Raw genomic sequence first — 22165 nt, 5'->3', positions numbered from 1 at the left:
CAGCAGCGGCACCGGGGCTCGTGCCAGCATCCTGCATCCTCCCAAGCTCCGGGAGTTCTGTGTGAGTGAGGGATTTGGGGTGCAGGGCATGGCTGTACTGATGCTGCCAGTACAAAATGGGGGGCAGCCATGGGAAAACATACTTTAAAAAATCTCCAAATAACCTCTTTTTTTGCAGATTGGAAGCTTGGAAAACTACTACCACTTTCACCACAGCAAGACATTTAAGCGCTCCACGCTGAGCAGCCGGGGACCACACAACTTCCTCCGCATGGACCCCAAGGTACAGGACTGAGCAGCCTGGAGTCCCCCAGCCACTGCGGAGTGGTGAGATGGGGCTCCCCACCTGCCCCTGGAGGAGGCTGTTGGCTTGATCTGGGTCAAGCATGAGCTGGAGCATCTTGGGGTGACATGTTACCCTTGAGCCACAGCCCTGTGCACACACGAGTGACTCACTGGACATGGGTATGGAGAGTGGTGGTGAAAAATACGTAAAAGTGACTAAACATTAACATCTGCCCGAAAGCCGGGAGGAAGAAAAGGGGGAAAAGCTTTCCAGGACAGAAAGGCTGTTGCATGCTCAGGGTGTTGATCCAGTTGCCACAACACTTGCTGCCTCAATGGTTGCTATGTGTGAAATCCTTGGCAATAACTCTGCATTGCTTTTTTCCTAGAGCAAGCATCCAAAGGGATTTTCAGTGCAGCTGAATTGACAAAAGTAATGGGGAGGGGGGGAAAAAGACAAGGAGGGACCTGGGTGAGATGGGTTTGGGGTGGTGGGAAAGGGTTTGTCCTCCTCCCCCAGCTCCCCCTGAGCACTGTGAGATGTGACTTGTGCAGAGCAGGGGAAGGGTTAATGGTGAGGAGGTTTTTTTGGGGAGAGGGGGACATAAAAGCAGAAAAAGCCATTTTGGTGAAGGTAGCAAGCATGCTGTAGCAAGCTGCTGGTGCCTGCAGCAATGCCTGGTCACCCTGGGATGTTCCCAGACACCCTTGGGATGCTCTTTCTCAAGACATCTCCAACCCACTCAGCACCACACATCCTATCCACATCTCTCCAGACACACACAGCAGCCCTGCCCTCCCCAGGCTTTCCGGAAAGATTTGCTGTGAAATATTTGGACAAGGTCTGTAGCACATTTTTGAGGAGGAGGCATACGAGTACACGCGTGGCTGCTCACACCCGTGGCTGCGTTGCCAGCGGGGAAACCTCAGTGAGGGGAGCCTGGTGCCCTGGAAGTGTGCTAGGCTGTAATTAAAGCTGTTGGCCCTCAGGGGGATGCATAGGCATCCCAGCAAACGATGAATTCTCTGCATTTGAAATACCCCCTTTTAAATGAGTCTGGTTATAATGCAAACTAAATCAATTGGCTTTTAGTCATATTAACATTTACCTTGCCTTGCTCTATGGGCTCCAAGCTGGAGCAATTAATTCCTGTTCTCTTAATCCTTCTTTATCAGTTCAAAACCTGTTGGCATGTCTTCTTTCTCCCCCTCTCCCATGTACATTAGCAAATCGTTTAAGTGATGCATTTGGATGGCACCAGCTTAGCATGCATGCGAGAAAACATCACCTCGAGGCAGGAGGACAGGAGCTGGAATAGAGAAGATGGAAACAAATCTTGCAGAAATCCTGAAGAACCAGCCAATCCGGTTGTTTGCAGATGTTGGGTGGTTCATGCCTTCCAGGGGCTATTGTTTCCAGTGCTGTTATTTGTTTGCTGTGGGGGTCGGTGGCATGAGCTGGGCAGGAGGACCACGGCCAAGCTCTCTGTCCTCAGGAAGAGTCTGGGAAAGGGGAGACTCCAGGACACACAGGGAAGCAGCCAGGGTCCTGATTCTTGTGTGACCACGGTGCTGCTGAGCTGCCCTGTTGCCCCAAGAGACCCTGCAGCTGGCTGCTCCTGGGGCTGATATGAGCCAAGAGATGGAAAGGGAGGTAGGTGGCAGGTGATGGAAAGGGAGGAAGGATGTGGCAAATCCAGCAATTCTGGGGACAGGCTGTGGTGGTGGGAGGTGGGGAGGGACAGTGGGATGCAGAGTGGGGTCACGTCATGCTGTGCCACACCTCTTAGGGCTCCACTTGCATCTCTTACTGCCATAAACTTTCCTGGCTCGCTGGGATGCTCGTGTTGGTCCATGTAGTGCCTGAGCCTCCATCCTCACTGCTCCAGTCTCTTAATTCTCATCAGGGGATGCCATGGCCTTAGTCCCTGTGCCTCTGGCCATGCGCCACTCCAAAATCAACCCCATCTGAATTATTTGGTGTGCTTTATGGCAAACGTGTTGGAACCATCTTGTTTATCCTGGATCTCCACTTTGACTCCTGCACACCCACTGGGATAAGCCTGAAGCTGCAAAGGGAATTGCACCCTCACATGTGCTGGTTATTGTGTTTGGTGGAGCCTCCCAGGCTGGCCAGATCCAGGCCTCATCCACTGAAATCTCAAAGTGAGGGGGAGCATAAAAAGGTCCAGCTCCGTTTCCATCAAGGGTGAAGGGTCCAGCTTGGGGCTGCCTGTACTTCCTCATGGGGTCCTTTGGTGCCACTCACAGTCACCTCCTTATTGCTAATTGCTGCCTTACCTAAAGGAGCTCCAGGAGAGCTGGAGAGGGACTTTGAATGAGGGCCTGGAGTGACAGGACAAGGGGGACTGGCTTCACACTGACAGAGGGCAGGGTTAGATGAGATACTAGGAAGAAATTCTTGGCTGCAAAGGTTGTGAGGCCCTGGCACAGGTTACCCAGAGAAGCTGTGGCTGCCCCATCCCTGGAAGTGTTCAAGGCCAGGTTGGATGGGGCTTGGAGCAACCTGGTCTGGTGGAAGGTGTCCCTGCCCGTGACAGAAGATTTGGAATGAGATGAGCTTTAAGATCCCTCCCAACCCAAACCGGTTTGTGATTCTGCAATAATTAGGGTTTGCAGGGTAGAGCACGGACCCTGGGTGTCAGGACTATAACAGTTTGGGCCATTTCCAGTAGGTAAAAAGCCTTTCTTTTAGTTTTTTTACATTTCAAAGAAGCTTTTCCCCCACCCTGGATCAGCAGTGGCAGTTGATCTGAGTTTTATGAGCTGCAGGAGCTGTTGCAGGGATGCCCCAGACTCCTTCCTGCTTGCCTATTTTCCCATGCCAGCCACATTGATTTATCAACTCCTTCTTGAAATCAATGTCCTTAAACTGCTGATTTCTCTGTGTCCACACATGACATCTCCATCGACTCCTGGCTGGCAGCGCTGGGGTCGATCAGGAGTCTGTTTGAGATGAAGACATCCCTGTGAGGCAGCTCCTGGCAAAACCCCCAAAATCCCACACCTTAACATTGCTGCATCCAGCAAAGCAGCAGGGAAGGGTGGTAGCTGTGGCTCCGGCAGTGAGACCCATGGAAGTGCAGCCAGGGAGTGGTGCTCTAAGGAAAAAAGCACGTTATTTGGGCCATAACCTCTATTTAATGTATTTTTATTTTTTTTTTAACTAGACCGTGAAGTTATATTTTTGCTTCCAGTGTTTAAATCCATCACTGTGTAAGCAAAGTGGTGCGCTGTTGGCAGCCAAGGCAGCCTGGAAAATCATTTTTCTATGAAACACATTTTTTTTTCCCCCTTTCAACAGTGTTTTTTTCTTTATAATATATATGTGTTTAAAACCCAAGCTCTAGGCTGGAAGCTGTCGGGTTTGTGACATCCACCTCCATCCGAGGCACAAAGCTATAAACTGTGCAAGAACTCAGTTCAGCTGACAGTTTTACATAAATGAGCTCAACAAAAGTTGCACTTTGTATTTTTATTCCTTTTGTTACAAAACCTTAGTCACAACAATAGAAACATCCCCATGAGCAGCTCTCAAAAGATCTGGAGCCATCAGGAAGAAAGTGTCCAGCAAGGAGGGATGTGCCACACAGCCCTCCCAGTTCATTGGCTGGTGCCTCCTTTCTCCCCCAGCATGAGCACCTGTAAAGATTTGGTCTATATGTTACTTTTATAACCTTTTTCACTAAACTTTTGTCTCACCTCCATGCTGAAGCCAAGAAAGCCCTTTGTGTGGCAATAAAGGGTCTGGGGGGTGGTTAATGCTTGACAGGGATGGGATGTGACTGCTTCCAAAGCAGCACCTTAGGCAGCTCCCACCACAGCACCGTGGGCAAACACCAGCATTTCCCAATCATGGCCTTTTCCAGATCATTTCCCGTTTGATGTCTTTGCGTGTCATGCCCTGCTGGAAAGCAAACAAATGTCAGAGTGGTCAGCTCCAAGGCCACCTCATATGCAGCCACTGCCAAAAATACTTCTGTGGAGCTGGCCACATCCCCTGAGATCTGCACAGCCATGTGTGGCCATCACATATTTTTGGGAAATGCATGTTGTGCTTGGGTAAAGCCCCCAGTTTTTATTATTTTATCGGGAGGAAGGAGCTCAAAGGATGAGCAGCCCCGGCGCCAGGTGGGACAGTCTCAGGGCTGAGCTGCTGCCTCCCAGCCGGCAGGAAGGATCAGCCCAAAAACTAAGCCAAGCACCTGAGTCTTTTCCAAAACTTTGACTAAACACTGAAATATGTGATCTGTCTCCAGCGGGACTCCAGCGCGTGCTTCTGTGCTTTGCTAAGCTGGGGGCTTTAGGCACACACTCAGAGGTGACGTTATTTGTGCTCCAGGGTTTTGCTGCACCGGCAGAGGAATCTGCTGTCTGGCTTAGACAACACAAAGAGCTGAGCTCACCCTGTTTGTCTGTCCATCCATCCTGTCTCCTTCCAAATGTAGCTGCTGTCTCCACAGCAGCTCTGGCCACGGAGATGGGAGTTTGCCAGAGCACGGGGTGATGATGGGATGGGTTCGGGCTGGGGTTGGCATTGCTTCTGCATCCCACGTCCCATTTCAGTGGGCAATGCCAGGCTCAGTGCCCATGGGTGATGCTGACCCAGGTCTCTGATTGCAGGTGGACTGGCTGCAGCAGCAGGAGGTGAAGAGGAGGGTGAAGAGGCAGGTCCGAGGGGAGCCACATGCCCTCCCCTTCAACGACCCAGTATGGCCCAACATGTGGTACCTGGTGGGTGTGTCATTGTCACTGCTTTATGGGGAGTCATTTATTTCTAAGCAAATGCATCATCAATCTTTTCTGAGCCCAGCCAGTAATGAAATAATAGCAGCAAAAGTGCTTGGCAGCAGGATTTTAAAATTGTGAATTAATACACCTGAGGATCTGGTTTGAAGTGTTTCACCCTTGTTAGCGGCCCCTCATCATGGTCTGCGCAGCAAAGGCTTGGGAGCAGCACTGCTGTATTTTACCCATCCCAGAGCTGCAGCCATCTATTTGTAATATAATTTTTCTCCTGCCTGCTTCATCGATCTGTATTTGACAGGGAAATTCATTGAAAATTAAGGGCGGAAAGGAAGTGAGCACTTCAAAACCCAAGAGCCCATAGTACTTGAAATGGAAAAGAATAATAGGGAGATAGCATTGCCTGGATTAACTGCTGCTGGATGGGTTTGATCTGTGGAGTAAAGTTATAACAAATCTGCAAGTTATATGGCAGGGGGTGGGTTGTAAATATATTTTCTGGTTGATTAAATGGCTCCCAGCCTGGCTGTTTGCTTAGATGGGCTGGAATGGGGTTGCAACCCTTTTGCAGCTGTGTTTGTCCCCGTAGCACTGTGGTGATAAAAACAGTCGGTGCAGGTCGGAGATGAACATCCTGGCAGCCTGCAGAGGGGCTACACGGGCAAGGAACGTGGTGGTCACCATCCTCGATGACGGCATAGAGAGGAACCACCCTGACCTCCTGCAAAACTATGTGAGCTGGGGGATGGACGGGATGGACTGGGGCTGATCCTCGCCATGAATTGATTTATGGAGAATTTCAGTGTGTAAACACAGCTGAAGTCTGTGCATTGGCATATATAGAGGAAAAGGTTTTTTTAAAAAAAACAAAGCTTGAGATGTTTTTAAGAAGGAAATGAGGTTTTTAGATAAGAAGGTTTGGGGGAAACTCCCTTTGCAGCTGCCTGGGAAGCAGCCTCCTCCCTCTGCTCACCAGGGCTGAGCCAAAAACCTGCATGAACCCACTCAGCCCCAGCTCAAACCCCACATGGCCACAGTAGAAGGGAGGGGGGTGCTGGACCCAGCAGGATTTGGGGTTCAGAGAAGCAGTCCCTGAGGTAGCAGGATATTTTCCCTGGGAAACACAAAGGACTGCAGCCTAAAACTATTTATTCTGAGCAAACTGTCAGAAACTAAGGGGAAAATGTAATATTCTGCCCTGCTTGCCTGCACTGGCCATCACTCCAGCTACTGGCCACCACAACCACCTGGTAAGTTGACTCTAATGGTGACGACATATTTTCAGGACCCTCTTGCAAGCTACGATGTCAATGGGAATGACCACGACCCAACTCCACGCTACGATGCCAGCAATGAGAACAAGTATGTGATGGTAATTGCCATGGAGCAAGTGATCTGGGGGGGTCCCTGAGGCTGGGTGTCCCTCTGGGGTATCTTCCAGGTCCCTTTCCCCATTCCCAGTGCTGCAGAGGAGGCTGTGTTAAGGGTTTTGCACGGAGTCCTGGTGTTTAATGCAAATCCAACCGCACTAATTGAGGAACCCTCCAGCCATCCAAGACAGCACCAGGGGGTTCCTTGCCCTGGTTGGGGATTGAACCACATGAGTCAGAATGGCTGGCCGAGATGGCAAAGCCTGGATGCATTTTTTGGGCTTCAATTAAAGTGGGATGGATACGTGTGGAAAGGAAACAGGAATGCAAAGAGCAGCCTGCATAGAGGCGCAAGATGCAAAGAGGAAGTTGCATTTAGGTGCAAAATGCAAAGAGGAAGTTGCATCAAGGTGTAAAATGCAAACAGCAAGTTGGATTTAGGTGCAAAATGCAAACAGCAAATTGCTTTCAGCATTAGTTTCCTCCACCCGCTTGCTGTGGGTTTTTGAGTAAAGGCTTTTCATCTCTCTGGGCAGTTTCTTCCTCTGCTCCAGCCTTGGGGCCAGTTTTGGATGCTGGGTGGGGTGTGGCTGGAGGGATCCTTTGCCATGGCCATCAGCTAATGGGGGGTTTCTCCTTGCAGGCACGGCACTCGCTGCGCGGGGGAGGTGGCGGCGGCGGCAAACAACTCCTACTGCATCGTGGGCATTGCCTACAACGCCCGCATCGGAGGTGAGGCTGGTGCCTCCGTAGCTCCCCTGCCCTTCACCATCCCCCTGAGGGACCATGCCCACCCTGGTCACGCCAATGGGCTCCTGGGGCAGGTGGTGATGCTGCTCCCCCAGGAGAGAGTCTCCTCCTTGGTGCCTCAGCTGTAGGGAACCCCCAGGGTGTTGGGGGAGGATGGGTGATATGGCATGCAGGGGGCTCTGGCTCCATGTGTTTGGGGTGGAAACTTTCTGCTTGGGCTGCATCCTTGACATGAGGGTGCACATGGATTGAGGCTGTGGTGTTTTCACCCCAAAAGTCCATAACTGTTCTGGGGGGCGGTCTGTCTTTGGGGTGGCTGTGTTTGCTATGGTCAGTGGTGCTGGCTGAGGTTTAGAGCTGATGCCACTTGTTTGTGGGGTCAAGGGCTGTAGAGGAGCCACTCAGAACAGGGGGGGTGGAGAGACCCCCAAAATACCCTCAGGGGAAAAAACACCAAGAAGGTGGGGGGTCAGAGATGCATATTAGAGGGGTCTTCTTCACAGTCCCTCAAATAACATGATGTGTGGAAAGCAAATGAATCTCTATCATCACATTGTATCCTGGTGCTAATTAGAGTTGCTGAGTTCATTTGCATTAGCCAAGCTGGTTTGAGCTGGGGCAGTTCTGGCCAACCCAGTCAACCCTAGGGAGATGAGGGTCTTAGTGGGGATGGGAGTGTGGTGTCCCACCTACATGGCTGGTGGAACCATGTAGGGGACAAATGCCTGGAGCTGGGTTCTTTGAGTTTTCAGCCCCATCCCTGGCATGGTTGGAACAGGAGAGGGGCTTTTCCTGCAGCCCCTCTTACCACCCCAGTGCTGGGAGAAGTGACCATCAGGAGCATGGACCCAAGCGCCCATGGTGGATTCAGGCTTAATTCGTTCTTTGGCTTATTCATCCTGGCTGTGCAGGAAACAGCTTTTGTTAGGATTGTGTCTGCATGGGAGCAGTGTCCACAGGGATCTTGCTCCTGGTCAAGCACCTCCAGTGGTTTGTCTGTGCTGGGGAAAATCCCCAGAAGGGAAAATAACCCTGGGGGACAGTGAAGAGTGGACTGGGAGGGGCTGTAAAGGCTATGGCACATCATCCCATCCTATCTCCTGTTCCCCCTACATATGTGATGGCTTCTTGCTTCTTAGAGGCTTCTTGCCTCTGAAAACCCATCTCCGAGCACACACCAAGCTGCAGCAGAGCAAGGCAAAGCTCATGGTGGGATTTATTGGATCCTGTAGGATCAGGCCATTCTCCTTCATGCTCCTTTCTCCACAGCAGCTGTGGAGACGAGTGTTCCTTGTTGACTTTATGACGACCTCTGGGTCTCATTTTAATTTGCTCCCTTAAACGAGTGCCTTGCCTCAGGGGTGTGCTGGGGAGGTGTTGAGTGAGACAAGGCACCTGGCAGAGGGCTAGGGGCTGGGGGCTTCCCACAACATGAGCAGGCAAAGGGAAAAAACAGAGTCTGAGCCATATCAAGTTTGGGATCATGGAGGAAAATATACTATAGCTGCAGTGAGAGTGATTTTAGATGGATTACACAAATAAAGCAGCGATTAACGAGCACAACTTGTTGGGGAAGCCTATTTGTCACACTCGGAGAGCTCCCATCTAATTTTACTGGTTGCTCTTCAGTGCTCTTGCATTGCTTTTCATATGCCCTGGGCAAAACACATCACTGCTCAAGGAAAGGGCTCCTGCCATTCCTCCTCCTCTTCCCTCTCCTCGAACACTGACTTTGGAGGTCAGTGTTGCTCCCTGTGTGACATAAAGCTCATTTATTTTGCAGCACCCACCCCTGCTCCCTCCTGCTCCCCATTATCTGACTAGGGAGTCCCTCATTGTGGGTGGCTCTCTCTGGGCAGGCTTTGGGTTGGCTTTGCATTGACTTTAGGCTGATTTTGGGCTTGCTGATGAAAACAGCCACATTCAGCAAGCACAAACCCCATCCCTCAGCTGGTTTTCCTTGCTGTGTGCAGCTCAGACATTGGGCTTGGCTTTTTGTCCCTTGTCCTTGTGTTTTCTCGTTGACAAAGAGGAATTTTTTGGGAACAGCTCTGCTCCCTGGTTTTACATTTCTAAGCTTGGTTTTGGCTGGTCGGGGACAGTGTCAGAAGGAGATATTTGAGTTGACTGGTGTCCAGAGTGCAGCTGCAGCTGGAATGACATCTGCCTGCATTTGTTTGCTTTAAGACAAAATACATGTGGAAGGGTTAATGCATTTTTATAAACCAGACTCTCCCTGGCTGACAAAATATGATGCTGAAATCTCCAGCATCACTTTTCCTGCAAAGGCTGTTTCTGGGCAGCCTGTGGGGGTGCCTGGCACCCTCTACCCTCTGTGTGGAGAGGAAATCCAGCAGGGAAAGAGTGATGGAGAGCAGAGGGGGTTGTGCTCTCATATTGCAGTAGTTGGAGGCTGGGGGTGGGCAGCAATCCCCCCAGCCCAGCCCACCATGGCTGGTGGGCTCAGCCTGTGAGCATCCTGGCTGGTACCTGCTGGCAATCCCAGCTGGAAGTGAGAGTTTTCCCAGGTGGCACTGTTATCCCACTATGTGTTGGGGTCCTGGCTCTGATTTTGGCCATACAAACCACAGCCTGGGTTTTTCCTGGGGCTTCTCCCTCTCCAGGGAACCACTGGCATCAGCTGGGCAGTGATGGGGTTTGGGGACAGTCACAGTCATCCCCACTCAAGGGGCGGGGCTTCATCCCACCAGTGTGCCTGAAGGTGGGGGGCATGAGTGTTCAGGAAACACCAATATCTTCCAGGTGGAGAAATATGCTAGCTAAGGAACTAAAAGGGGAGAAAAAAGGATTTTAGTGGGGGGATTTTGTTGCTGGGGAGTGCAGTACCACTACCACCACCCATTCCCCAGCAATGGAGGGGAAATGAATTTTAACACCCCCTTCTTCATCATTTGCCATGAAGCCAGCAACACAGAAAACTTCCCTAATACCTCCCCAGCATCCTGCTGCCAGGCTTGTTGGCATGCGGGGCCGCGGGCTGAAGCTATTCCAGGCACGCCTGAGCCGTGTGCTTTCTGCCGCTGTTAACAAAGCCCTTTGATTGCAATCCTCACACTGTCATCCACGCCATGAAGCCCTAATGTCTGATGTTTTTGTGCTTTTAGGCATTCGTATGTTAGATGGAGATGTAACAGATGTTGTTGAAGCGAAGTCGCTTGGCATCAGACCCGATTACATTGACATTTACAGCGCGAGCTGGGGGCCAGATGATGATGGGAAGACAGTTGATGGACCTGGTCTATTGGCCAAACAGGCTTTTGAGCAAGGCATTAAAAAGGTGTGGATCCCACAGCGCCCAGACGCGCTTGCCCTCCTCCTCCTGTCCCATGGGAAGGGCCGCGGCTGGCCCGGGGTCTGGCGTGGGGATGGGCAGCTCAGCCCCCTGAGGCAATGCCAGCACTAGGGCTGGGGCGGGGGGGAGTCAATCATCTCTAATTTTTCCTAGTTTTCCCCGGCATCCCTAAGAGCTCCGCTGGATTTGGCAGCCAAGGGTGGTGACGGCGGGAGGTTCCTGGTGATGGTGGGACCCCTCAGCATGGCCGGCAGAGCCCTGGCAGAGCAGGGAGGCCCCAGGCCGGGATGAGAAACCCAAAGCGGTTCTTGGGGGGGTTTGCACCCCAAAATGTCCCTCCTGGATGCTGGCGTGGATGGAAGCAGCAGTATCCCAAACCCCAGTGTGTCCAACCCCCTCCTCCACTCTCCTTGGGCTCCTGGTATCCTCTCCCAGGGGTCTCTGTCATGTTAAGCATTCCCTTGGTTTTCCACCTGGAATGAGTGGCTGTGTCATGGCTGGGAAGGGACATGGGTGTTGCCACAGGATCTGACAATGGATTGTTGTCCTTGAGATCCTCCAGTAAGAAAGTTCAGCCAACATCACATGTGATTGACAGCTGTCAATCCCTGCTGGGGATGCCCTGGCCTTTCTGTGCCTGCTCCCTGTTTGAGTACTTTTAAAAAATGCCCAATATTGGCTAAAAGCATTGGGAAAAAGGCCTTTCTTGGCAGCTTGGTGCTGTGGGTAAGTGGCTCAGGGCTCCGCAGTGGATATTCCCTGGGTGCTCTGGAGAATCTGGGGTTGGGGTTCCATTGCCAGCAGCCCCAGGCTGGGCTGTGAAGCCCCCACTTCAACCTCTGCCTCCACTCCTTCCTCTGCTGCCTCTTCCCACAGCGTGCCGGGAGTCAGGGTGGCCTCTTATCTAAAAATAGGGTGGAGTGTTTTTCCCACTGTTTACTTGATTTCCTGCTGGGGCGGTGAGCCTGCCGAGGAATCCATTGAAGTGCCGGGGAGTTCACGCCATGTAAATATGGGGGAACAAGCTGCTTTTTAGACCTTATTTTTCCATGCAGGAGCAAACGGGCAGCAGCAGGGTACTTGCCTAGCACAGCCCCACTGTCTTGGGATGCTTGTTTTTGCCTTTCAGGAGACACCCTGGTCCCCCCACTGCCCCCCTGTGTTTGTAGCACCCACCATCCTGCATGCACAGCTCATAATTGCCAACTCCATCTCCTTAAATAACGAGGAAAGCTGCAAGCAGATAGTTAACCACCACCTTTAGCCTGAGCAAACAGCTGTAACCGAGTTATAAATCCTTAAAATTGAGTTTTTAATGGAAACATAAAATAACCTTTATCTATTAGCGATAGGACTGCGCTGGGGTAATTTATCATCTTGTTTCTTGTTCCTCCAGCCACACTTTATTAGTTCCCGAGCTAACGAGGGGATATTTATCCTGGTCATTCATGGAGTGCTGTTGGGCAAACACCCAGGCCCTGCAGTGCTGAGGAAGCAGGAGATGCTGTGCATCCCACAGCCAACCCATGAGCTGCTGGGGTGAGCTGGATCAGCCCCAGCCTGGCCAGGGAGGGATTCCCTGGTTTAAATGACAGCCAGATCCAGGTTTTATAGCAGCCAGGAGCCCCTCACTGGCATTGTATTGGCTTAGGAGGATGGCAAATTAAGAAGCTAGATGTTTGGGGTCTGCTTACAGAAATCTTGATTGTTCCTTATTTGAGAGCAAAGGGAAAAAGTGGATTTTTCCAATCTGAGGGAGCTGCACTACATGGTGAGCTCTCGCTGTCAGGTGTTAGCTGTGCATTGTTGTAGTGTCACTCATGTGCCTGTTCATGTCCTCATGTGACCGTGCTGGCTCCAAACCCACTTTTCCTGAGCACAGCCCTGCCTGGGCATCGTGGGGATGTGGGTTTGGAGCAGGTCTGAGCCTTTCTTGGGTCCCATGGGTGCGACACTTGAGGTGAGGGATGAAAGGGAGGTCTGGGCTCCCAGTCTTCTGATCCCAATCAAAATCATTGCTACATCTCCACATGCTTGGCCAGTTGTGCCTGGTTTTATTCCTCTGATTAGTGATTTGGGAATGCTTGGGTTGCATGCCGTGGGACCCATCCTCGGAGATGACTTTGGTGTGGGCGAGCTGGAGGGTCACTGTCTGCGCCGAGCATGTGGGCTGGGATGCTGCCACCTTGGAGATCCAGGAAACCCTGGAAAGTGTGACGGGAGATGCCAGCAGCAGGCTTGGTGGGCTGGCAAGCTGGGTTGAGCTCTCTGTGACATGGAGCAGGGCAGTAATTCCCTTGGCAATTGCACTTTTTCTTGCAGAGCTCCAGACAGCTCTATTAATCTTTGCTAGGGAAATACCCACCCAGTTTGGCTGGGAGGCAGCCCAGATAATGAAAACTTTCATAAAGTAAGGAAAGAGCCTGACTTTGACTGTGTATCCAGAGGCAGGGTCAGCTCAGAGAGCCTCTGCCCCAGGAGGGGGGCGAGACAGGTAATAAACCATCCCACTCCCCCTGGCACCTAAAGCCTACAATAAATCCCGGTGAATTCCTCCAGAGCAAAGTTGCTTTATTACTATTATTATTATTGTTGTTATTATTATTTTTTGTGGAGAAAGCTGCTGCAGAGCAGTGGGAGGGAGGTAAACACCAGATCTGCCCAGGCGAGTGCTGAAATCTCTCAGTGGCAGGAGCAGCCGCGGGGAGGATGGGGCCGCTCCACTGCTTCCATCGCCTGCCAAGCCCGGCAGTGCTCCATCCTCCCTGGAGAGCCCTGCCTTACGGGACACAGAAGAGAACCAGCCACTTCATTTCCTGCCCTAACCCTTTTGGATCACCAAAAATCCTCCTTTTTGGGATATCAGTACCTTGCTTGTGAACCTCCGCAGGGCTGGGTTATTCCTGGGTGTCCTGGCGTTGGGTTGGATGGAGGGGTGAATGGGGCTCATACCCATGGTGTTGGCTTCGTTAGGGGCCCCTCATTGGCACTATGGCTGCTGCTGCCAGGTTGGATTTTCCCCCTGCTCCAGGGAGGTGTGGGCAGCAGGCACACCCCTCCCACCCCCCCAGTTCCCAGTGGGGTCCCACAGCCGTACCCAGTAGGGATGGCTCCATCAGATGTTACAGCTAAGTGATGGGGAAGGGAGAAAAGGCTGGGATTTAAACAATAAAAAACAAACAAAAGGAACCTAAAGGATAGGCTGGGAAAAGGTTTTCTGGTGGTTTGGGTGGTTCACAAGGGGTTTTGTGGGCTGTGGGCGATTTGAGGGATTCCCTGCCAGTTCCTCCTGCACAGCCATCCCAAAAAGCACCATGCTGGGTGTTAGCGCCTGGTCCAGGGACTCTGAGTACCTAAGATATTTTTCCCCACGGGGAATGTCAAAATCCTGTTGCTGGAGGATCTCCCATCCTTGTGGGGAATCACTGCCGGTAAACTGGGACTGGCTGAGGCGAGGGATGTGTGTGGGGACTGATGCAGGGGGGTGAGCACTGGGCAGGGTGGGACCCATCCTTCCACCCTAACCAAACCCTCAAAAATCAGACTTACCCCTTCCTCCCCATGCCAAGATGGCCTCTCATCCTGGGCAAACACCTCCTCTAACCCTCCATCCCCTCTGTGCCCACAGGGTCGCAGGGGACTGGGGTCCATTTTCGTCTGGGCATCAGGGAACGGCGGGCAGAGAGGGTGATTACTGCTCCTGTGATGGCTACACCAACAGCATCTACACCATCTCCATCAGCAGCACCACCGAGAACGGCTACAAGCCCTGGTACCTGGAGGAATGTGCTTCCACCCTCGCCACCACCTACAGCAGTGGGGCGTTTTTATGAGCGGAAAATTGTGAGTTTTACCCCAACATCGAGTGGGGCAGCATCCCCTGGGCATTTTCTGCATGGCTGGGCTGAGTGATGGCTCAGTTGTAAGAGCCAGGCTTTGTCCTTAGCTCTGCAGTGGGTTTTACACTGGTCATCAAGAGCTCAGGGATGTTGTGTTTTCCCTGGTAACTGGGTGAAAGGGCTGGAGGTTTTCAAAAATACCCATATAAATATTTACCTGTTCCCCAAAGTACTTCTCATTGTATCTTCTTTTTTTTTTTTTTTTAAAGTGAATTTTGAGGATTTTTAGCCTGAGAGAGAAAAAAGAGGGAGGATGGAGGCATTTAATGGGGGTGTGGCAGCCCTAAACTGGGAGCTGAGGCTTTCTGGAGCCAAGAAACTTCCTGAAAGTGTGAGCACATGTGGATCAGTGCAGTTTTCCCTGACACCCAGGCTATATTTGCCCTGTCCCAAAAGCTCCTGTGGCCTGGTCTCACCAAGGCTGATCACTACTGTCATCCCTGTGCATCATCTGAACCTTGGGAAGTAAAACATCTCCCAACAACACAGCACCTTACCCAGCCTGGGAAGGGAGTTTTCCACCCAAGTGAGGTTTCTGACCAAAATTTATGTCGGTTGTGTTTTTTAACAAGTAAATAATTTTTTTTTTGTGTTAAGGAGTGATTTCTTTGGCCCTCAAAAGATGAATTTCCAGCCAGAAAACAGATTGCAAGTGCCATTTTCATGGCACCCCAGGAGTGTTTGCATGGCTGAGGCCAGCCCCAGTCCAGTGCTACAGGAGCATTGTTGGGAAAAAATCCAAACCAGCTTCCCATCCAGAAATCACCAGATTAAATCAAAACTTAGGAGCCTTTTAAAATGAGAAGAAGCATCTCTTGGCCCCTCACCTCCTCTCCAAATTTTTGGTACCCAAACATCGTGCTCTGTGTTAGAACAAAAAAGCAGGAAATGGCTTTTTTTTTCCTTTCCCTATGCAAATGGAAATTCTTGTCCAAGACCAGGAGCTGGAGGTTTTAAGGGAAGTGTTTAATATGGCCCAGATCAACATGCCCCCCTGGACGTGTACCCACACCAGCTCTGCCCTGCTGACACTGCTCCATCATCTTTTCCTGCAGCTGATCCACAGCCAAATGGATTTTTTCCCCTTTCAAATAGTTTTTGCACCTTTGAGCAGAGGAAAATAGAAGCACAAGGGTGTTTTCTCATACACCAAATGTATCTGCAGCCCATTTTTGGGGCTCTGTGCACCCCAGTGGCATTGGAGTTGTGGCAGGGTTTGGATACCAGCAGGCTCAGCTCCTCTCTGGCAGCATCCCAAACAAATCTGGGGTGCTGGATGGGGTAGTGCCCATGCTGGGAGCATTTTGGCAGCTGCATCTCCTCTCTCCACAGGTCACCACGGATCTCCGACACCGCTGCACCGATGGCCACACTGGCACCTCCGTGTCCGCCCCGATGGTCGCAGGCATCATCGCCTTGGCTTTGGAGGCAAAGTAAGTGTAACCTTGTCAGGAGAAATGTTCCCTCATTTAGCACCTGGTGAGCAAAACCTGAAAGAAACAAGGTGGTTTTGTTTCCTCTGGAGTGATTCAAAATGGGACAAAGTTATTTTAAATCACTCCTTTCTGGCAAGGTTTTATACAGAATTGTTGTTTTGAATCTGATCTTCCCACAGGTGTTTTATTGATCTAATTCTTCACCTGTTGCCATCTGTTGAAACTTCTGGGGTTGGTGACATCAGTCAGGCTTTTCAGTAGGTGATTTGAAAACGCTGACAGCTGGCTCCAATGGGAGTTTTATAAATACTTCCTGGAAAAAAAAAAAGTCAGAAAACATCACAGACATTGGGAAATGTCAGCAGAAGTGTTGGTTTTCAGCAAGTGTTGCATTTCTGGGGGAAAAGGACTGCTTTTTCATAATGTCAAAGTCTCACAGAACTTAATTGTAGGAACACATCCCTGGTTCAAACAAGCTGCTCTTTTCCTCTTGTCCCCATCTTAGTCCCATCCTGGTTCCATCATGGTCCCCCAGCCCAGGAACAGCCCTTGGGCATTCCTGTGTTGCTTCATGGAGTGTCTTCTCATGAGCTTATTATTATTTTTATGGAGCGGAAATAAAATTAAGGCTGGGAATAAGAATAAGCCTCAGGGCAGTGCTGCACTCTCATCCAGGGATGGTGATTGTGGCTCCATTCCTCCTCCTCTGATTTAATCCCAACACCCAGGTCGGGTGAGAGCATTTCCGGAGATGCCGTTTTCATTACAAATATATTAAAAGCTTTAGATGTAATTTTTGAATTGCTTAGCTGAGGCATAAACGGCAACATTAACTAGCAGAGCTTGGTGCTCAGGCATTCCATTATGACAAGAGAGAATGAATTGAATTTCGTTCTTTAAATGTTGCTCGAGAGCAATATAAATCCCAGCTCGAGATGCTGAACAACTGACTGTAAGTAAAGTGGGGAAAATTCCCCACCAATATCCCTGAGCCGGGGTCGTGAGGGGGCTCAGAAGCACAGAGCACTCAGTGTCCAGCACTCTGACACAAACCCAGTCTGGGGAGGTAGAGGCAATTTGGGTTTAATTTTTCTGTTTAATGAACAATCCAGGTTTTATTTTCAGCAATTTTTTGCTGTTATTCCTACAAAGGGAAGGTTTGCTCAGCATTGTGTATCAGCGAGCTGCCGAGCCCACTATCCTGTCTCAGGATGTGCTTTGCTCCCTATCTCCTACAAAAAAATGGGGAAAACCTTCCTGATTTGCTTGATTTCTACCCTAGAGCATGAGAGCTAAATAGCCTTATCCAGGAGTAAATCCTGGAATTCCCACGGGCACGTGGCATCCCTTCATCGGGCACACCACTCTGCTGTGGGGCACCTCAAGTGGTGGATAAGGTGTCAGCATTTAAACCATCAATTCTTGTTTTTTTTCCAAGCAGGAAAGAGGGGTGGCTGGTGTGTTTTTTGGTTTTATTTTTAACTCAGTGGGGTACCTGCTGCTGCTGGGAGGACTGGGAACAGCAGAGCCACCCCATGAGCCACGTGTCATTGCAGCCCCCTGCTCACCTGGAGGGACGTCCAGCATCTGCTGGTCAAAACCTCGCGGCCGGGGCACCTGCGAGCGCCCGACTGGAAAACCAATGGAGCGGGGCATAAAGGTGAGAGGCCGTGGGGATGGAGGTGGCAGGGCAAGAACAGCCAGCCAAGGGAAGATAAAGGTCTCCAGATCTTTGCTCATGGGGACAGTTCACCGTGGGTGGCCACTGTCAGGTTCCTTGAGGGATCCTACCTTCACGCTGTTAAGTGAAAGGAGGAGAGGGCAATAAGTCATGGAGTGGATGCTTGGGACTCTTGCTTGGTAGAGGTTTGGAAAACTTGTTTGGTGGAGACTCTCCTGAGCTGCAGAGTTTCTTAATGCTTTCCTTGGGCTGCTCCCAACAATGGGTTTTCCGTGGTGCCAATGTGGATTTGGGGTGTAGCTTGGCCAGGATGATGAGCTCCATGTGTTGAAGCACCTCATACCCCAATGGAGTCAACTCCACACCTTCCCTGATGGTTGGAGGATGCTCCACCGAGCACCGAGGAGGAGCTCCTGATCCCTGCTGGGAAGGCTGGGGGTTTCTGAGTCTTCTCTCTTTCCAGTTAGCCATCTATATGGCTTTGGGCTGGTGGATGCTGATGCTATTGTGGTAGAAGCCAAGAAGTGGAAGATGGTTCCTCCCCAGCACGTCTGCGTGGGAAGCCTGGACAGGGTGCCCAAGTGAGTGTTGTGGGGTCTGTGCCTATGGCTTGGTGAAGTGCAGGTCCCATGAGGGCTCTCCAGGGCCAGCTTTGACAGTGGGTGATTTTTTTTCCCTTTTGCAAGATTTCACTTCCCAGACCAGTGATCAGCAGGGAATTTTTGAGGGCTGACAGTGAGAGACCAAACCCACCTTTCCTGCTGGGTCCTATGTCAGCGGTGATGTGTTGGTCTCTCCGCCCTCTTACACCAAACAGTTTGTCTTGATGGAAGACACCAAAAACTGGTGATTTGTTGCAAAGATTCCCAAATTTCCAGTGTCTGGGTTCTCTTTGAATTTGGCTTCGGGTTCAAGCTAGCTCAGGTTCACACCTCATCCTTGGTAGGTCAGTCCCTCCTAGGTTAAAGAGTGGGATCAGGGATCTGACCAAGTGGACACTCCTCATTTACCAATGCCTGGCTGTAGAGCGAGAGAGTTGTTCATCAGAAAAGTCTTTTAGAGACTTGCATATGCAAAACAGGAATGAGTGCGGAGCCAAGTGTGTTCATGAAGCTATTTATCTGATACAGACACTAATTACAGCCCAAAGAGGAGCACTGCACTTGTAATTATAATAAAGCAGCGCCCTTGCAGCCCATAAGGCATAGATCTTTGAAGCACTTCAAACTCATCTCGTTACCATCCAGCAATTCAGCAAATTCCTGTGCTAGGACACTGGGAATTGCAGTGGCAGATAAGATAATTTTTGCTGTGAAGCAGGAGGACACCAGGTTCAAATATAACAGGGCGTCCACGCCTGGGAGCCAGGGGCACTCTGTCCCCATCCTGATGTCATGCCCTGTCCCTGGTAGGTACATCCGAGCTGACCACGTGCTGCGTGCCAGCACCCTGAGCAGCGCCTGCGCCGAGCACCGGGACCAGCACGTGCTGTACCTGGAGCACGTTGTGGTGCGGCTCAGTATCGCCCACCCACGCCGGGGGGACCTCCAGATCAGCCTCATCTCTCCAGCCGGGACACGGTCACAGCTCCTCGCCCGGAGGTGAGAGCAGCCAGAGCCAGGGTGTGTCTGAGCTGAGCAGCATCATCCTTTAGGGGGTTGCTGCGAGTTTCCTTGGGTTTTTGGGAAGGTGGGGAGCATGCCCAGCTTTCAGCTGCAGGAGAGCTTGGTGCAAGGGTGTGTGTGTGCAAAGATTCCTAAAATCCTCAATTACCTATCTACCTTTTCTGATAAAATATGACATTCAAAGTCACATTTCTTGGTGCATGGCATTACTATTGCAGGGTGTTTGACCACTCCAATGAGGGCTTCAAGGGCTGGGAGTTCATGACTGTCCACTGCTGGGGGGAGCGGGCGGCAGGGGAGTGGACCCTGGAGATCCACGACACGCCATCCCAAGTGCGCAACCCTGCCGTGCAAGGTAAGGATCCCCCAGTGCCCACCAGTCCCTCTAGCTCCCAAAACCCTTTGTAGGCTGCTTCACTTGGCTATAAATTTTGCTGTGAGTTTTATGCTCTCTGTATTGCCCAGATTTTCAAAAATGGGCATGACATGTCAACTCTGAATGCAGGAGGCTGCAGGTCTGGCTGAGCTGGAAGCTGGTTTTCTCGCAGCAGCAGCAGCAGCAGCAGCAGCAGCAGCAGCAGTAAACTGGCTGCACCCGAGAGCCAGGTTTCCAAAATTAAACTGTAATGAGTCAAAATGAGGAAACCCAAGAGCTGTAATTGTTGTTTGTTTGTTTTGCTTCACTGCTGGGACATCTGGCATGTGGGCTGGTTGTGCAACAGCGCAAGGGGATGATGCCCCTTGGGCTGCAGAGGGATGGACATCCTCCTTGGACTGCCACCAAGAGGGGGTGGCGGGGGGGTGGCGGGGCTCAGCCTGGCCCCCTGCATGTCCCCAACCCTGCTGTATCCCCCTGTTCCCAGCTTGACTGCCTGATCCCTGACCCCTTCCCAGCAGAGGAGCCGTGTGGGCAGGATCCGGCCCCGCCGGGAAGCGGCAGCCGCCTTGCTGGCTGGGGGCAGCAGGACATGAAGCATCCTGCCTGGGGCTGGAGTGTGTTATGGGGGTGTTGAATCCACAAAATCATTGATAGGAAGCCAGAAGTATATTAAAAATTTCTCCCACGCTACTTTCTGGCGGAAGGTGCACGTGGGGGTGCGTTGCACAGAAAGTGTTTCTGTTTGCTGCCTTCACCCAAAATCTTTTGAACTCAGAGAGCAGCAGCAAAGCACCCACAGAGCTGCTTTTCCCCCAGTATTTACAGTTTGTGGAGGGTGTTTCTGACCCCCTCACAGGCATTGGGTCTTGGCAAAACATAATGAAAACAAGTACATTAAGTCATCTCCTCAAAAAGTCTGCACTGGGTTTGAAGCAGAGAGGGCACAGCAAGAGGAAAAAGAGGGACAATGCTCCCAGCTCGTAGCAGAAATCGGTATTAAATGTTAATTTAATACCACTAAATTGGTTAATTTAATATCAATTAAATACTATGAGTGTCATGTTACTGGTACTGCTGCACCCCCAAATCGGCCCTCTGCAGCCTGGGCTTTCCTCACAGAGGATATTTTAGATTTAAAGCAAATTCAATTCTTTTGGCAAAGGTGCTTCCCCAGCTGATGCTGCCAGAGCTTGACCCTTCGCAGGCTCCACACCAGCACTGCTTGGGGCAGCAGGTGTGTCTTCTCATGCCTTTGGGAGAGCCAAGGGATTTGGGTATTGGAAATTTTAAGCACTTCCTGGAAACACAGAGATTAGGAGTTAAAGCTGAGCACACTGTGGGCATGAAGTGACTCGCATTGATGGGGAATTGGAAGAAAAACAGCACTGGAAGGGAGCAGCAGCATTTTTGGACTCTCCCCAAAGCCATGTGGCTCATGGAGGGTCTTGGTGTGGGTGTAAAGCCTTGGGCGGGGTCTCACCAGGTGCACCACAGTGTTTTGGGGGATGCCAAGCTCAGACCTCTGTTGTGTTGAGCAAAGAGATGGCTGGAGCAACAGCAGCAAGAAATAATCCAATGTGTGCTGGGTGGCTTTTGTCAGACAGAAATAATCCTCTATTGTGGAGCCTTTAAAATTACTGGTACTCTCCAGTGTTGGACACAGAGACTGTGTGATGCTGTGGTTCCCCAGATGAGTTGTGGAATTACAAATCCCTTGTAAGTGCCTTAAACAGCTGCATTTATGTGGGCTGGAAGCTCAGGGGCTCATGAACATTTCTGGGTGTTCACTGTTTGCTTCTGCATTGCTGTGCCACTGGTGACACCCTGATGGTCCAGTCCATCCTCCTCCTGCTTCCCCCAAAACTGGGTCCCACAGAAATGGGCAAAATGGGGAGCGGGATGAGTGATGTTGCACCTGCCCCACAGGGAAACTGAAAGAGTGGAGCCTCATCTTCTATGGGACAGGCGAGCATCCCTACACTGCGCTGAGTGGGACCCAGTCCCGGGGGAGGTCACTGGAAGTGCCAACATTGGAGATGGAGTCATCGAGAGTCGCCTTCCTGCAGAGCCAGGTGGAGGTGGCAGAGGAGGAGGAGGAGTACGCAGGTTAGTGCTGGCTGAGTTGCCACATTGTTCCCCCCAGAGTACCCAGGAAAACGAAAACCCAGATAAAAAGTGGGGGAGGTCTGATCCTGCCTGGGGCTGGGGCGGGCCGGGAGGAGCAGTGCCTGTGGCCAGCATGGGGCAGCAGGATGGTGAAATTAGAAGGTAGGAAAATGCCCCGTCGTAGCGTTCCTGCCACAAATTGGTGGTGCAGCTGTCTTGAGTGGTAAAAAAAGTTCCTCTGCCCACCTTCCCTCCTCCAGCATGGGCAGGGGCGGGAGTCTCTGCTGCTCCCTGAGGAGCAGGTCCCTCTTTCAAAGTTGCTCCTGCACCAGTATTCAGCCAGAGGATGGCTGGGTGGGATTCATTCTGGGAAGGATGAGCTACAGGAAAGACAAGCACCTAAAGCCAGGCAGCTCCATAGGATAGATAGGATAAAATTTAAAATATAATAGATACAGGATATAGAATAAGATAGGTTAAGGGTCCAGGTGTCCATTGGTCCAGGGAGGGTGTGCTCAGGGCATCCTGGCAGTGGTGCCTGGAGGGTGCTCAGC

At 51.2% G+C, this 22165-nt stretch overlaps 1 protein-coding gene across 1 annotated transcript in view; it reads left to right on the top strand.

Moving 5' to 3' along the window:
• The window catches only part of PCSK6 (proprotein convertase subtilisin/kexin type 6), a 34444-nt gene that overhangs the window by 5027 nt on the left and 7252 nt on the right, over nucleotides 1–22165 (top strand). The window contains 15 exon segments of the mRNA XM_032123402.1: nucleotides 179–283; nucleotides 4930–5040; nucleotides 5642–5785; nucleotides 6338–6414; nucleotides 7066–7154; nucleotides 10298–10470; nucleotides 14114–14161; nucleotides 14163–14309; nucleotides 14311–14328; nucleotides 15717–15817; nucleotides 17377–17480; nucleotides 17965–18082; nucleotides 18914–19102; nucleotides 19345–19481; nucleotides 21432–21611. Coding sequence (XP_031979293.1) covers nucleotides 179–283; nucleotides 4930–5040; nucleotides 5642–5785; nucleotides 6338–6414; nucleotides 7066–7154; nucleotides 10298–10470; nucleotides 14114–14161; nucleotides 14163–14309; nucleotides 14311–14328; nucleotides 15717–15817; nucleotides 17377–17480; nucleotides 17965–18082; nucleotides 18914–19102; nucleotides 19345–19481; nucleotides 21432–21611 — 1741 coding nt within the window.

The sequence above is a fragment of the Corvus moneduloides genome, chromosome 13 (assembly GCF_009650955.1).
Source record: "Corvus moneduloides isolate bCorMon1 chromosome 13, bCorMon1.pri, whole genome shotgun sequence".
NCBI lineage: Eukaryota > Metazoa > Chordata > Aves > Passeriformes > Corvidae > Corvus > Corvus moneduloides.
This window is presented reverse-complemented; position numbering and strand designations above follow the sequence as displayed.